Source organism: Dendrobates tinctorius, unplaced genomic scaffold (genome assembly GCF_039654945.1).
Source record: "Dendrobates tinctorius isolate UK_male_01 unplaced genomic scaffold, ASM3965494v1 ptg000229l, whole genome shotgun sequence".
Classification (NCBI taxonomy): Eukaryota; Metazoa; Chordata; class Amphibia; order Anura; family Dendrobatidae; genus Dendrobates; species Dendrobates tinctorius.
The window spans coordinates 3225704-3243882 of record NW_027361896.1 but is presented as its reverse complement, the minus strand read 5'-3'; the positions used below and the strand labels follow the sequence as shown (position 1 = coordinate 3243882).

General features: G+C 43.8%; 1 protein-coding gene across 1 annotated transcript in view; it reads left to right on the top strand.

The window, feature by feature from the left end:
• Positions 1 to 18179, top strand: part of TRIO (trio Rho guanine nucleotide exchange factor) — a 2342529-nt gene that overhangs the window by 2081988 nt on the left and 242362 nt on the right. Inside the window, 3 exon segments of the mRNA XM_073555735.1 lie at positions 1659 to 1748; positions 7571 to 7663; positions 8132 to 8182. Of these exon segments, the coding sequence (XP_073411836.1) occupies positions 1659 to 1748; positions 7571 to 7663; positions 8132 to 8182 (234 nt within the window).

The window sequence follows — 18179 nt, the reverse complement described above, 5'->3', positions numbered from 1 at the left end:
GGGAGCGTGTCCCCCCATATCTCCCCCTACAGAGCTAGCACCCCTGTGTGCTGACAGGACCTGTGTGAGGTCACAGTCATGTGATCAGTCACGTGGTCGAGTCCAAGAGGTCTGGGCTTAAATGGGTGAAGGAAAGAACTTTCCATGTTCAGTGTGATGAGCCTGAGGAAGGAGCACTGCAGGAGAGTGCTGCATGGACTAAGCAAACCTGAACCATGTCCTGCCACTATTTTGTTTTGTTTAACCTGTTTTCCCCAGTGGGCTGTATTTTCTTTACTACCCTCTTGGCTTATGCTGCCTATAATAAACTAAAGGAAGTTCTTAAAGCTTCAGTGTACCTGTGTCTATGTCCACAGGCAACCGAGAGAGCCACTATATATAAAAATGTGTGTCCGTCAAAAAATATAGTGCATAGTGCTATGGAATGAAATAGAAGGAGGATGAGATCCCTAAAAAAAATAGCAAAAAAGTGTGTGGTGCTCAATCCTGCTTGTGTGTGCAGCTCAACCAGATAATAGAAGCATGAGAAAGGGCTCAAGAGTGGTGCTTCCCCTAGGAGTACCTTACCATATGAAAGTAGGTCAACCCGTGAGAACTAACTTGAACAAACTAACAACAGGAAGCAGTCACTTGCCCTAACACCATGTGGGCTAGTCCAAAACATTAGCACTATCATATCCCAATGTCCCTACCTATGCTACAGTCAACTACCTACTACCTATCCTGTATTATTAATTGTTTCTTACATTATCACATCCTACAATGTACATTACTTAAAATTCTACTACACACTGTACATTACAACATAATTCACATGTCACAATATATAAAAAAAACACATGACATAATACACACACAACATGATTGATGTCTTCAGGGGTAGGTACTTGACAACACAGTCCACCATCCTTACACATATATTTACACCCTGCTTTATACATGCAAATACAGGGGGGCTGAATCTGCAGGGAGACACAAGTGCACAGCATCAACATACAAAAAAGGAACAGTGTGAGCACATATATATGAAGCCAAGCCCAGACACCAAAAGCCCCACCTATGCTTTAAGCCACGCCCACCCCTCTGGAACTGAGGGAGATTTTGACGTTATCGCAGCAAGCAGGAGACTCTCAGCCAGAGATCTTGTGACCAGAAGAGCAGCTCAGGTTACAGCAGGGTTTGACAAAGCTAAGTGTTTAGTAAAGTGCTTATCGATGGCAGTTTACATGAAAGGGACATGTGATAACGATATAGACAGATTCTTTACAGTACAAGCAGACAAGACTATGAAACTATTTGACACGATTTCATAATGACCGATTCCACTAAGCGAGTACAAGGAGGGCCTGAATGTCTTTTTTAAATAAATAATATTATGGGTTATAACTATATTCCGGAGATGGGTTCTTGATTCAGGGAACTAATCTGATTGCCGTATTTGAAGTCAGGGAGGAATTTACTTTTTCTCCTAATATGGAGATAATTAGCTTCTGCCTCATGGGGTTTCTGCATTCCTTTTCTGTCAATCTAAGAACCATAAAAAAAAATCCCATGAATTAATTCTTAATGGCATTGGCATGACATGATTGAGAAGGTATTTGATATCAATATTGTTATCATAGTCTGAATTTATCAGTCTTGTTTCTATTGTTTTACAGGAAAGAAGATTCAATATGTATATAGTTTACTGCCAAAACAAACCAAATTCTGAGCATATTGTTTCAGAATACATTGACACATATTTTGAGGTAAGTTGATTATTTAAACATGTTATGAAAACAATCTACAGGGTGGGTCATTTAAATGGATGCACCTAAATAAAATGGGAATGGTTGGTGATATCAACTTCCTATTTGTGGCACATTAGCATAGGAGAGTGGGAAAACTTTTCAAGATGGGTGGTGACCATGGTGGCTATTTTGAAATCAGCCATTTTGGATCCAAGTTTATTTTTTTGAATGGGAAGAGGCTCATGTGACACATAATAAAAATAATAATTTTATTTCTATAGCGCCAACATATTCCGCAGCACTTTACATTATAGAGGGGACTTCTACAGACAATAGACATTACAGTATACCAATAAACACATAGATCAAAACAGATACCAAGAGGAGTGAGGGCCCTGCTCACAAGCTTACAATCTATAAGGAAAAAGGAGAGACACGAAAGGTGGATCATAACAATTGCTTTCATTGTTTGGACCAGCCATAGTGTAAGAATCGAGTGTTCCTGTTGCTGCATGAACCAGTTAACAGTCTAAATATGTAAAAGTACAGACACAGAGGGCTATTAAAAGCATAAAGCATGTGAGAACATGATGCGAGGAACCTGTTTATGGTAAAAAATTTTGAATGAGCCACACAGGGCTCACATATTTAGGTTAATGCATTGAGGTGATTGGCCGGTCTAAACAAATGCATTTTTAGGGCATGCTTAAAACTGTGGGGGATTAATCGTATTAACATCAAAGTTATTGAGAATTTCACAAGAAAAACAATGGTGTGCTTGGTTTTAACGTAACGTTATTCTTTCATGAGTTATTTACAAGTTTATGACCACATAAAATGTGTTCAAAGTGCTGCCCATTGTGTTGTATTGTCAATGCAAACCTCTTCTCCCACTCTTGACACACTCAAGAGTGGTGCTTCCCCTAGGAGTTCCTTACCATGTGAAAGTAGGTCAACCCGTGAGAACTAACTTGAACAAACTAACAACAGGAAGCAGTCACTTGCCCTAACACCCTGTGGGCTAGTCCAAAACATTAGCACTATCATATCCCAATGTCACTACCTATGCTACAGTCAACTACCTACTACCTATCCTGTATTATTAATTGTTTCTTACATTATCACATCCTACAATGTACATTACTTAAAATTCTACTACACACTGTACATTACAACATAATTCACATGTCACAATATATAAAAAAAACACACGACATAATACCACAGAAGAAATGCTAGCACAGGCTTCCAGTATCTGGTGTTTCAAATGCTGCACATCTCGTATCTTCACAGCATAGACAATTGCTTTCAGATGACCCCAAAGATAAAAGTCTTATGTGGTCAGATCGGGAGACCTTGTTGGCCATTCAACTGGCCCACGACGACTAATCCACTTACCAGGAAACTGTTCATATAGGAATGCTCGGACCTGACACTCATAATGTGTTGGAACACAAAAATTGATGGTATGGTGTGGTATATGGGGTACAAAGATATTGGGGCCATTCTTCATCAATGGAAACCTCAATCCTCAATCCTCACCTAAGGATGAGGCACTACCAGCAAGCAAAGAAGAAAAGGGCACAAAGCAAAACCCAGAAGTGACAACAAAAAGTACAGCCAAGAAGCGAAGAAGAGTGGTAGTGGTGGGAGACTCACTACTGAGAGGCACAGAAGCAGCCATCTGCAGACCGGACATAACCATAAGAGAAGCATGCTGCCTCCAGGATGAGAAAATCAAGGATGTGACCGATAGGATACCAAAGCTCATCAGTTCCAAGGATGTCCACCCATTTCTTCTGATACATGTTGGCACCAATAACACGGCAAGGAAGGACCTACCGACAATCTGCACGGACTTTGAAGAGAAGGGGAAGAAAGTAAAGGAACTGGATGCCTAGGTAGTTTTTTTTCTATCCTTCCAGTAGACGGGCATGGCACCAGGAGATGGAACAGGATCCTTGATGCGAACAACTGGCTAAGACGATGGGGCAGACAACAAGAATTCGGATTCCTGGACCACGGTGTGTATTACCTGAACGACGGACTCCTCGCCAGAGACGGACTTCACCTCAACAAACCTGAAAAACACACATTCGCCAGAAGACTCACTACACTCATCAGGAGGGCGATAATCTAGAACATGAGGGGACAGGAAGAAAACATTAGACTCGCACATGAAGCCAGAAAATTTACTGATGAAGGATATTAGGTGCGGCAAAGAAGACCCGATGCAACATACTCAGAAGGGAGGTAAGAAAATTTCTAAAACAATCCACAGGGGGGAGATTGGAACAAAGCAAAATCCTCTAAACTGCATTCTTGCAAATGCCAGACGCCTGACAAACAAGATGGAAGAACTAGAAGCAGAAATATCTACAGGTAACTATAACATAGTGGGAATAACCAAGACATGGTTAGATGAAAGCTATGACTGAGAAGTTAACTTACAGGGTTACATTCTGTTTAGAAAGGATCGTAAAAATCAGAGAGGAGGGGTTTGTCTTTATGTAAAGTCTTTGTCTAAAGTCCACTTTAGCGAAGGGAATGTTGAGTTCATATGGGTCGAAATACATGGAGGGAAAAATAGTGACAAAATTCTCATTGGGGTCTGTTACAAACCCCCAAATATAAAATAAATCATGGAAAGTCTACTACTAAGGCAGATAGATGAAGCTGCAACTCATAATGAGGTCCTTATTATGGGGGACTTTAACTACCCAGACATTAACTGGGAATCAGAAACCTGCGAAACCCATAAAGGCAACAGATTTCTGCTAATAACAAAAAAAAATTATCTTTCACAATTGGTGCAGAATCCAACCAGAGGAGCACCACTTTTACACGTAATGCTATTTAATAGACCTGACACAATAATAAATCTGCAGGTCGTCGGGCATCTAGGAAATAGTGACCACAATATTGTACAGTTTCACTTGTCTTTCGCTAGGGAGACTTGTCAGGGAGTCACAAAAACACTGAACTTTAGGAAGGCAAAGTTTGACCAGCTTAGAGATGCCATTAATGTGGTTGACTGGGACAATGTCCTGAGAAGTAAGAATACAGATGGGAAATGTTTAAAAACATCCTAAATAGGCACTGTAAGCAATTTATACCTTGTGGGAAGAAAAGGACAAGAAATAGGAAAAAACAAATGTGGCTAAACAAAGAAGTAAGAGGGAGCAATTAACAGTAAAAAGAAAGCATTTAAGCTACTAAAGCAGGATGACACCGTTGAAGCTCTAAAAAAACTATACGGAGAAAAATACTTTATCTAAAAAACTAATTAAAGCTGCCAAAAAGGAAACAGAGAAGCACATTGCTAAGGAGAGTAAAACTAATCCCAAACTGTTCTTCAACTATATCAATAGTAAAAGAATCATAAGTGAAAGTGTAGGCCCCTTAAAGTATTGTGAGGAAAGAATGGTTGTAGACGACAAGGAAAAAGCTAATATATTAAACACCTTCTTCTCCACGGTATTCACACTGGAAAATGAAATGCTAGTTGAAATGCCAAGAGACAAAGAAAACCCTATATTAAGGGTCTCCAATCTAACCCAAGAAGAGGTGTGAAACCAGCTAAATAAGATTATATAGATAAATCTCCAGGTCCGATTGGCACACACCCACGAGTACTAACAGAACTAAGTAATATAATACACAAGACATTATTTCTTATATTTAGGGACTCTATAGAGATGGGGTCTGTTCCACAGGACTGGTGCATAGCAAATGTGGTACCAATTTTCAAAAAAGGCTCTAAAAGTAAACCTGGAAATTATAGGCCAGTAAGTCTAAGCTCTATTGTTGGTAAAATATTTGAAGGGTTCTGAGGGATATTATTTTGGATTATCTCAATTAGAATAACTGTTTAACTCCATGTCAGCATGGGTTTATGAGGAATCGCTCCTGTCAAACCAATCTAATAAGTTTTTTATGAAGAGGTAAGCTATAGACTGGACCAAGGTGAGTCATTGGACGTGGTATATCTCGATTTTTCCCAAAGCGTTTGATACCGTGCCACACAAGAGGTTGGTACACAAAAGGAAAATGCTGGGTCTGGGGGAGAATGTGTGAAAATGAGTAAGTAATTGGCTTAGTGATAGAAAGCAGAGGGTGGTTATAAATGGTATATTCTTTAACTGGGTCGCTGTAACCAGTGGGGTACCGCAGATGTTTGTGTTGGGACCAATTCTCTTCAACATATTTATTAATGATCTGGTAGAAGGTTTACACAGTAAAATATCGATATTTGCAGATGATACAAAACTATGTAAAGCAGTCAATACAAGTGAAGATAGTAGTCTACTACAGATGCAACTGGATAAATTGGAATCTTGGGCCGAAAGGTGGCAGATGCGGATTAACAATGATAAACGTAAGGTTATACACAGGGGAAGGAGGAATCAATATCACCATTATGCACTGAACGGGAAACCACTGGGTAAATCTGACATGGAGAAGTACTTGGGGATCCTAGTTAATGATAACATTACCAGGAGCAGCCAGTGCCAGGCAGCAGCTGCCAAGGCAAACAGGATCATGGGGTGCATAAAAAGAGGTCTGGATACACATGATGAGAGCATTATACTGCCTCTGTTCAAATCCCTGGTTAGACCGCACATGGAGTACTGTGTACAGTTTTGGGCACTGGTGCTCAGGAAGGATATAATGGAACTAGAGCAAGTATAAAGGAGGGCGACAAAATTAATAAAGAGGATGGGGGAATTACAATGCCCAGAGAGATTAGCAAAATTAGGATTATTTAGTCTAGAAAAAAGACGACTGAGGGGCGATCTAATAACCATGTATAAGTATATAAGTATATAAGTGGACAATACAAATATCTCTCTGGGGATCTGTTTATACCAAGGAATGTGACGGTCAAAAGAGGGCATTCTCTGCGTCTGGAGGAGAGAAGGTTTTTCCACCAACATAGAAGAAAATTCTTTACTGTTAGGGCAGTGAGAATCTGGAATTCCTTGCCTGAGGAGGTGGTGATGGCAAACCCAGTCGAGGGGTTTAAGAGAGGCCTGGATGTCTCCATGGAGCATAAAAATATTGTATCTTACAGTTATTAGGTTCTTTAGAAGGACATAGATCTGGGGATTTATTCTGGCAGAATATAGGCTGAACTGGATGGACAAATGTCTTTTTTCGGCCTTGCTAACTATGTTACTATGTTACTATTGCTTCATTATGCAATTCGTTCTGTCACCACTTGAGGGAATGTTCCCAAATAGTTCACCCTTATTGTACTTCACTCTTGCTGATTTTCTAAGTCGTTTATTCAGTGTGATTGTTCAAATTCTGATTTTTGATTGTTAAAATTATACAAAATGTAATAAAAACTACATTTATTAAAAAAATGTATTCTTGTCTGAAAGATGCTTATACAATTGAACACTGTGGTACCAGGACTGGGGCAGAGCAGTGCTTGTCAGATCCATCCCTGATGTGCAGTTGTGTGACGATGTCAGAACGCTGCTGACTTCATCACACTGTTGCCGACGCCACAAAGGCAGTGGAGTGGACAAGTCAGGCACTGGTAAGCTCTCCATTGAGGAGCTGAAGATTAAATATACTATTGTTTTAGATGACTGGGAGAGTTGTGATACTATGTTTAAATACACTTTCCCACCTGCATGTTTTTTCTTTATGTCCCCCCTTTCTTTGATTGACAGCTCAGCTGGAAAACAAGCCGGTGGGATGGTGTATTGAAATGTTTGTCCACACCTTAGTCCTTTAAGAAAGAAAAGTCAAGTAGGCTAGTGGTACATTTCATGTTTAACTTCATATTTTTGTAAGAGTATTAATTTTTATTGCCTTTAACCTTTCAGGATCTGAAACAGCGCCTTGGCCACCGACTTCAACTGACAGATTTATTAATTAAACCTGTGCAAAGAATAATGAAATATCAGCTACTTTTAAAGGTGACACCTTGATACCATGGTATTAGAAAGTTTATGGTTTATGTTCCATATGACTTTAAACATAAGTTAACATCATTAAACCCAATAAGAATATTTATGACACATCTACAGAGAATGTGGATGATTAATTGTACGAATAGCATTTTAATATAATCTCATGTCTCTAATTCTGCTGGAGCTCCTCCATCACCTTTAGAATAAAATCATTGTTGATAAAAAAAATCACAACTTTTGTATCCTACTGTTGTTGTATATGTATGTCAATATGTACTGAATACATACCTACATGTATTTGTGTATATATGCTTGGCAAAAGTTTGGACACACATGTTCATGCAATAGTTTTTATGGTTCTTAGATGGATTATTATTATGGATTATTATTATGGATTATTATGGATTATTATTATTATGGATATTAGATGGATATGTTAAATTGTAAATTAATTATCACTTTTTGGTATTGTAGGATTTCCTGACGTATTCGAAAAAAGCCTGTGTAAATGTTACAGAATTGGAGGTACTTTTTTTTTTTTTTTGAAAACTCGTTTTCTTTATAATTATTATGTTGTTGATGATTCTGTTGATTTGCGATTATTAGAGGAAATACCAGTGGAACTTCCTACTGCATTTGCTCACAGGCACCTTTCCAAAAAAAAAAGGGAATCTGTCAACAGATTTTTGCTACCTTATTGGGAGCAGTGTAATATAGGCAAAGAGAAGCTTAATCCAATGATGTATCACTTAGTTTACTGGGTGCAGCAGTGTTGATACAATCAGAGCTTTTAGATTTAGAATGAAACAGAACTGAGAAAGCTGTATCCACCCACACAACACCAAGTTCATATACAGTAAGGTGCTCATCACAGGGGTGTTTCAGCCTCTATCTCCTGCTGTCACAGATTTCATAGTAAAAACCTGCTGATAGATTCCCTTTAACATTCTAGGAGAGGTTTTTGTCAGTGTAACAAGACAGCGGCCATTTTATTTCCATAGTGATCATCTCCCTAGACAAAAGGAGAAAGGATTGTTAGCTAAAAGTATATAGAAACTGAATTTTAATTACATTTCCTTAAGTTATTTTTTTTTCTTCTATTCCCAGAGAACCACTTTAGCCACTTACTATGTATCAATCTTCCATACATGTTTGTTATAATGTATGTAGAGTGCAGGTGTATAGCAGGGGCTGAAGAGCCAATTGTTATAATGTGAACACCTGCCTCTAACAGCAGTAATGAGTAGAGTTGAGCGACTTTTGTTTTTTTAGGGTCGAGTTTCGTTTCATGAAACCCGACTTTTCCAAAAGTCGGGTCAAGCAAAATCGGCCGACTATATGGAAAAGTCGGGGGTCCGACCGAAACACGAAACCCAATGTAATCAATGGGGAATTAAAGTCAGCAGTGAGAGGAGGACAGGAAACACACCTACAGTGCCCATTTGAATGCCAATAGCATCAATTCTTATTACTTAAGCTTGTCAACCTTAATTTACTTCATAATACTAGTTACGCACTGAAAAATGGGGGTTATTTGGCTACTGTTGTGGGGGGGTAGGGCTGGCTCCAGGTTTTCGTGGGCCCAGGTCCAAAGAGCGCCCCTTTAACACATACCACAACTTATGATGCTCCGATACGGCAGAGAAATATTAGTATAGTACAATGAAAAATACTTCACTTCTTACATCTCATGACTGATATCCATTTTAAATTCTCCAATACCTCCAAAAACGGACAGTATATAACTCCATACAGTATTATGGCCAGCGCTTAGTGCGCTATACAGAGTAATGAGTCCCATATATTTCTCCATATGGAATCATTGATCCCATATAATGTTTCAAACCGTATATGATGAGCTCAACATAATGCTATAGTATATGTTGGTCCCAATGGATGAAGCTCCACTGTCTTATGGGCCCAAATAATGCTCCATATATAATGAGCCCCATTTCTACTGCTCTAGTGTATAATGGGCCCTGTAAATGCTGCTCCAGTGTCTGATGTCCACCTTTGGAATGCTCCAGTGTATGGTGGGCCCCATATATCATTCACCAGAGTATAGTGCTCCCCAAAAATTGCTGTCGCAACATTGAAAACAATTACATAAGTCTCCTTGCTAGGGAATCCCTGCACTACTCTGAACTCCTTGTCGTCCCCATCTTCCATCTCACTGCACTTGGCTGTTTAGACCCTCCCACCGGCAGAGACACTTTTGCGTACTATGCGGTGCCCGGTGCCAGTGCCATCGCCCATGAGTATGCCCCCCCACCTGCTCAAGGAACCTGCACTTTCATCTGCACCTTCCTCTTTGTCACCGTGTAAGGTGGTATAGTATGTGGGAAGGGGAACCTGAGTTTCCTCTGGGTCAGATTCTGGCAGTGTAGAGTGCGGAGTGCGAGGGGAATGTAGTGGTCTGGGTCAATGTACCAGCAGCATCATCCAGCAGTGGCTGGGCCTCAGTGCACTTGTGGCGTCCCTAAGAGTATGGTCGCCACTGTGGCATTACCTTCCTCCTAGGGAGTGTGTTGTCAAGCTTGGGAGCAGCGAAGGATCTCTCTAGCAGTGAAACCAACACACAACACATTTCCCACTCCAGGCTAGCAGGGAGACCTCTGAACCTGACTGCTGAGGAGCTGCTCTCTGTGGTCGGGAGGAGGTAAGTTAGGGCACTCTGTGCAGGGAAGGGGAAGTGTGTGGACGTGAGAAGGGGAGCTGGAGGATGAGCAGAGTTAAGGCTCACTCCTAGCTGGAGCACATGGTCCCGATTCCGGTCTCCGAGTTTGTAGGGACACTGACCTTCCTGCAGCAGAAACCGGGGGAAGTAGCAGCTATAAATGCTCTGTACCCAACTAAGGCTCAGAAGCCCCAGCATCGACATGTGGGAGCCAGAAGGAAAAGGCTACAGCTGTCTGCCATACAAGTAAAGTCTGAGGAACATCTGTTAGACAGGAGGCGCTTCAGTGAACGACGGTCCTGTGAGTGCTTCCCCCACAAGCGCTAGAAAGGAGACGTTCAGGAAGGTACATGTTGGCCGAGTGTTGGAAGGGAGCTTTCCATTTTGGTTCCGGAGGTTGGCTGAGGTCCTGACCTGGAGGACACAGCACGGAGGCAGGCATCTGTGTAAACAGCAGACTGTGAGTAAAGCTTTGGAACTGCACGCTCTGGTGTCCTACAGTTATTCCAGCACCGCTACATCTGGGTACCAGCACCTAGACCGCCTGTGCCTTTCCCCCATCACTACATCTACACTTCCCTGGGACTCCAGCTCCATCTGTGGGGAGCTTCACCATCTTTGCTGCACAACACCATCAGTCCCAGAGGATCTGCATGCAGCGTCGGCCTAACATCTATGTTGCCAAACACCACAGGTGGCGTCAAACTATCTATATAAACTCTTTACCATTATACCACGCCATTTACATGGGTGCCCAGGGCCACCGTCCGGGTCATTGCTGCTGTGACACATCCCACTGACACCGGCCCGGTACCGAGTACCCCACAGCCCTGGGAGGGCGACCCATATGCCGACTGCTGATCGGGCGGCGTTATTCCCACGAACCTCCAAACAGCGTCCATGAAGGCAAAGTTTTTGGTTTCCGGGGGCAGTATGATTGCAAAGCTGAACCTTAAAGGAATGTCCAAAAGGGCACCACCAGGAGTGGAGCCTGTGGCTTAATTGGACTCCACCCGGGAAACCACAACCATGCCACCTAAAGAAAAGATGCACACTTTGAAAGCTTTGTTGATTCTGTGTGTCGTGTGGTATGTGTGTTTGTAGTTGTGCTAGCGATTTCTCAGCTTTATTTCGTTAATAACCGAGACTCCGGCATGCCCCCGCAGTACGCGTCAAGCTTACTAGAGGGATAAGCAAGTGTCTGGCACGTGAGATCGAGCAATAACAGGTCTAGCATTCCCGTACATGTCCAGGGCTGCATGCACGCTACACTGAAAGGACCAGCTTTTGTCGCTTACAGGTGCAGATAACCTGCTGAACTCCGTTAGTGATGGGGATCTGGGATTCAGATTATTCCCCGCGAACGATGATTTCCCAGTAAGTTCAGGTCAACCGCAATTCCGGAGTTAGGCCTAACCGTCATTCCTGAAAAAATTACGTGTCTAAACCACAGGTGCTGTAGCTTGCTTAACAGCTCGGCAGCCATTCTCAGGCCCAGTATGGATTCAACAACATTGTAGAAAGTTGATAAAGGGTACAGTTTCACCGGATAACATGTATATATGTAGCCTAGTTTACACATTAAAAATATATGTCTATAGATCAGGAGGCAGACTCAGATGTTCTCAGGCCCAGTATGGATTTGACCAGATTGTACAAAGTTGAGAAAGGGTACTTTATCACTGGATAGCAGGTATATATAGCATAATTTAAACATGTAAAATCTCCGTGTTCTCAGTATGGATTACACAGCAATCTAAAAAGTGGAAAAAAGGAAATGCATTTGAGGCGTACACAACTATATACTTTTGGTGTTATTTTTAAATCTTCATATATATTTCTGTCTCAGTAATACAGTCCAGCCTCTCTGCAATAGGAAATGAGATGCATACAATTACTGACATAAAGGCTAGCGATTGCAGAAATCTAGGAATTACTATTCATGGGAAAAACTTCCGTCACAATTCTCATAGGCGATGCTGACCCTCAATTAATTTGTGTGTTGAGACAGTGAAAACATTTTTTTGTGAATAAAGTCTTGCTGTATCGCACTTCCGTTGATTCCATCACTGTTACTCATCTCAATCAAATTTTTATCACAGGGAGCGATGTAAACATGGTGATCACTGGCTATCATGATCTGTCACGTAACTTTGGAGTGCAAAAGACAGAAGCCACAGGCCGTAGGCGATTCTATTTGATTGGCATGAGAGGGCACATTTTAAAATGTGCGCCGGAATGTCACACGTTTGTGAGTAGGAAAACTGTGAAAACTGATGATAAACCACCACTGCATGTCATTGTGAGTCGACGTCCATAAGAAATGGAAGCCATTGATCATCTGGAGCTAGAGCCCGGCCAGCAGGACAGGGCATAGCTACATCTTAACCATCATCTTTCAGTTCAATCAATTTGTAGTGGCACTCCCAGTGAAGGATTTCACAGCCCAGACTACACAGTGGAGGATCAGGGAGAGGTAAACATTGCAAATGCTGGGGCCCTGCCCAAGCAAGGGGGGCACACTCGTTGGCATCGGTACTGGCACTGGGCCCCTCATAGTACGGCGGTGTGTCTGACGACGGGTGTGCACCACCACCGTCAGATACACTTGATTGCACTATGAGGGACCCTGTGCCAGTGCCCGCACCCAAGAGTCGGCCTACCCACCTGTCCAGGGCAACGGCACTCGCACGGATTCGTGCGCTAGGTGGTGACCCCGGCCATGGGGGGGCAGCCCAGTTAGGGCGGTTTACAAAGTGGCATATGTTGATGTGGGACATTCAGCTGCTGCAAAAGGCGAAATAGGTCAAGTTCGAATAGGAGGAGGACCAAAGCAAGCCATTTTTCTGGCAACCTATGTGTCATCAAGGGAAGGTGGGACAAAATCCTTGGAAACCCATGCATGGTTCATTTTAATGAAGGTTAGATCATCCACATTTTGGGTTGACAGACGGGTCCTTTTTTCTGTCAGGATTGATCCAGCTGCACTGAAGACTTTCCGATAGCACACTTGCAGCTGGGCAAGCGAGCTCCTGTAAGGCATATTGTGCCAATTCAGGCCAGGTGTCCAGTTTAGCGGCCCAATAGTCAAAGGGGAATGACCTGTGCGGGAGAACATCGATATGGGAGGAAAAGTAGTTTGTAACCATAGTTGACAACTGCTGTCTCCTGTCACTTTCCATCGATGCAGTATTACCAGTTGTGTGAGCGGTACTTGAAAAATCAGTCCACAACATTGTCATGAAACCCCTGTCTCCAACGCCACTTCTGCTGTGTGCACCACGAACACCTCTGCCAAGCTGCCCCCGGCCCGTACGGCTCGTGTGAGAACCATCACCGCTGCTGTGTGCTGGGAATACCTCAACCAACCGGTTTACTAGAGTAGCTTGTTTATTAGCCAATATTAGGTCAAGGTTCTCCTGTGGCTTGATGTTTTGTAATTTGCCTTTATAGCGTGGATCCAGGATGCTGGCCAACCAGTAGTCATCATCGTTCATCATTTTGGCAATGCGGGGGTCCCTTTTTAGGATCTGCAAGGCATAATCTGACATGTGGGCCAATGTTCCCGGTGTCAATGATGCACTGCGAGTGCTGGTTGGAGGAGCACTTTCTGGCAAATCCACATCCCTCCAGTCACGCACAAACCCTGTACAAGACCTTGCCATGCCAACATTTTCACTTGCCCCACGAGATGCATCCTCCTCCCCTAAGTAATCATCCCCATCATCATCCTCCTCCTCCTCTTCTTCCTCCACCTCGTCCAGGAGAGGTCCCTGAGCAGACAATGGCTGAATGTCATCAAGGATTCCCTCCTCCTCTTTCTCCTCGTCAACATTGGCTGCAGACGCCTGCTCCTTAAGGTGCGTCAAAGTTTGCATGAGCAGACGCATAAGTGGGATGCTCATGCTTAGGATGGCGTAGTCTGCGCTTACCAGCCGTGTGCATTCCTCAAAACACTGAAGGACTTTACAGAGGTCTTTCAGCTTCGACCACTGCACACCTGTCAACTCCATGTCTGCTCTCAAAGTGCCTGGCCGTGTATCCTCCCACAAATGCATTATGGCCTGCCTCTGTTCGCACAGCCGCTCAACCATGTGCAGGGTGGAGTTCCACCTTGTTGCAATGTCGATAATGAGGCGGTGGTTGGGAAGGTGGAGCAATCGCTGCAGCTTCTGCATACGAATGGAGTGTACAGGCGACCGGCGGATGTGCGCGCACAGTCTTCGCACCTTCTGGAGCAGGGCTGTTAACTCCAGATAATTGTTGAGGAAGCACTGCACCACCAGGTTCAAGGTGTGAGCCAAGCAAGGTATGTGGCTGAGTTTTGAAAGGGCTATGGCTGCCACAAAATTACGGCCGTTATCACTAACTACCTTGCCTGCCTCAAGATGTATACTGCCCAGCCATGACTCAGTTTGTCGCTGAAAGTACTCGGCCAGCACCTCCGCGGTGTGTCTCTTGCCCAAACACATCATCTGCAACACAGCCTGCTGACGCTTTCCACTAGCTGCTCGATAGGGGGACACCTCGTGTGCAACAGAGGCAGCTGCAGATGGAGTGCTCGTACGACTGCGCTCTGTGGACGAGCTTTCGCTTCTGGAGAAGGAGGAGGGTCGAACGCCTACAGCCAACTGTTTCCTATACCGTGGGCTAGGCAGCACTGTCCCACCACCGCTGTCCCCTGTGGACCCTGCATCCACCACATTAACCCAGTGCGCAGTGATGGACACGTAACGGCCCTGGCCATGCCGACTGGACCATGCATCTGTTGTGAGGTGCACCTTTCCACTCGCTGACTGCTTGAGTGCATGGACAATGCGGTCTTTCACATGATGGTGGAGGGCTGGGATGGCTTTGCGAGAGAAGAAGTGGCGACTGGGTAGGTCATAGCGTGGTACTGCATAGGCCATGAGTTTGCGGAAAGCTGCGCTTTCCACCAACCGATAGGGCATCATCTCTAGCGAGATTAGTTTGGCAATGTGGGCGTTCAAACCCAGTGTACGCGGATGAGAGACTGAGTACTTTCTTGACCTACTCATAGTCTCTGGGATGGTGAGCTGGACTTGAGAGCTGCATATGGTGGAGCTAGCGGTGGATAGGGTGGACTGAGAGAGGGTTGATGATGGTGATGGAGTTGGTGTTCTTTCTGATGGCCTAGATTCAGTCTTTCGTTGATATAACATTGGGATTCCCTGACTGCTTTGGCCTTGCAACGACACCTCAACATTTGCTGCTGTGCTAACCCGTGGGCTTACAGTGGGGGAAACAATGTAGCGTTGCTGACTACCTTCTTTGTGATCAGTTGCACATGTGGTACTTGAGGTTTGGTGTTGTGTCCACGCTTGCAAGTGCATGCTGGTTAAATGTCTAAGCATGCAACTGGTATTCAAATTTTTCAGATTTTTCCCTCGGCTAAAGGTCTTTGCGCACTTCTTAGAGATAACCTTGGCCTGATCATGAGGATTTTGTTCAAAAAAGTGCCACACTGCACTCTTCCTACTTTGGAAGACATTTTGCGGCCTAGCACGCTGTGCTATTTTGACCGTCTAGACAAGCTGTCCAGCAATTCTTTTGATTTTTGGAACCTGTCTTTGGAGTGCTCCAGGGCTGCCAGATAACAGCTGTTGCGATGTCGATGTCTGCTGGGGATGCTCCTCCTCCTCATCTGAGTTATTGGAAGCAGCACCCTCTTCCCCCAATGGATGCCAATCTGGGTCAACAACTGGGTCATCCATCACCTCCTCTTCAATGTCATGTGCACCTTCCTCTGTGTCACCGTGTATGGTGATATAGTATGCAGGAAGGGGCACCTGAGTCTCATCAGGGTCAGAATCTGGCTCATTACACTGCGAGGACAATGTAGTGCTCTGAGTGAATGTACCAGCAGAATCATCTATCAGTGGCTGTGCATCAGTGCACTCCATGTCAGGTTCATCTTGGCCTGGGTAATTCACCATTTCACTTGATAACCCAGGCATGGTATGTGAAAACAGCTCCATGGAGTAATCAGTTGTATGGCCTGCGTCATCCTTCAATCTTGGTTGGGGTGAAGGACACAAGGAAAAGTGTGGTTCATGAACATGAGCCTCCAATGACGACTCAGTGCTTTTATTTTTTACAACTTCAGAAGAGAAGGCGATAGAGCTGGAGGCTGAGTCAGCAATGTAAGCCAAAACGTTTTCCTGAAGCTCTGGCTTTAAAAGCGGTTTGCCAACTCCTAGAAAACTAAGCCTTCGAGGCCTTGTGGAGCCAGACGATGACGCAGGCTCAACACCTCCTGCATTCGGTCCTATTTTGCTTTTGCCACTACCATCAGATCCACCACCAACACCATCATTACCAGCTGGCAACCCCCGCCCAATTCCACAGCCTCTTCCACCAGCCTTCCTCATTTTTGGTAAAAATGTACACAAAATCCCACAAACTATATAGTAATGTAAAACAAGGTACAAGGTGTATATAGGACAGGGGAGATGTAGAATTTCTGAACACACTTGTGGACACTGTTGGATTGAGTGAGGCACAGTGAATATCACACCGCTATGTCACAGTCTCAATGTCACAGGTGTGAAAAATGTCACTATAGGACAGGGGAGATGTAGAATTTCTGAACACACTTGTGGACACTGTTGGATTGAGTGAGGCACAGTGAATATCACACCGCTATGTCACAGTCTCAATGTCGCAGGTGTGAAAAATGTCACTATAGGACAGGGGAGATGTAGAATTTCTGAACACACTTGTGGACACTGTTGGATTGTGTGAGGCCCAGTGAATATCACACCGCTATGTCACAGGCTCAATGTCGCAGGTGTGAAAAATGTCACTATAGGACAGGGGAGATGTAGAATTTCTGAACACACTTGTGGACACTGTTGGATTGTGTGAGGCCCAGTGAATATCACACCGCTATGTCACAGGCTCAATGTCGTAGGTGTGAAAAATGTCACTATAGGACAGGGGAGATGTAGAATTTCTGAACACACTTGTGGACACTGTTGGATTGTGTGAGGCCCAGTGAATATCACACCGCTATGTCACAGGCAGAAATTGGCTAGTGTATGACAAACTACAAGGTGTATATAGAATTGGGCAGAATAGGAATCTCCCTAGAGTGTAGGTCTGTAAGAACAGAACAAGTCCTCGACTTATCCTTACAGAGTCACACACAGATAGCTTCACTGTGGCCGTGATAACAGCCGTTACACGGTACTGAGAGGGGAGCGTGCACGTACACCGCTGTCCGGTGTCCGTAAAATTGTCAAGCTCCGTGTTTTTTAAGTATACGGACTGACACACGCTGTCTCTCTATAGTTTTGAATGTGATCAAACAGCAAATATACTTAACTGTTTGAAAACCAGACAAAACTAGAAGGTGGAGGTCTGTAAGAACGGAACATGTCCTCGACTTATCCTTACAGAGTCACACACAGATAGCTTCACTGTGGCCGTCATAACAGCCATTACACGGTACTGAGAGAGGAACGTGCACCTACACCGCTGTCCGGTGTCCGTAAAATTGTCAACCTCTGTGTTTTTTAAGTATATGGACTGACACACGCTGTCTCTCTATAGTTTTGAATGTGATCAAACAGCAAATATACTTAACTGTTTGAAAACCAGACAAAACTAGAAGGTGGAGGTCTGTAAGAACGGAACAGGTCCTCGACTTATCCTTACAGAGTCACACACAGATAGCTTCACTGTGGCCGTGATAACAGCCGTTACGCGGTACTGAGAGAGGAGCGTGCACGTACACCGCTGTCCGTAAAATTGTCAAGCTCCGTGTTTTTTAAGTATACGGACTGACACACGCTGTCTCTCTATAGTTTTGCATGTGATCAA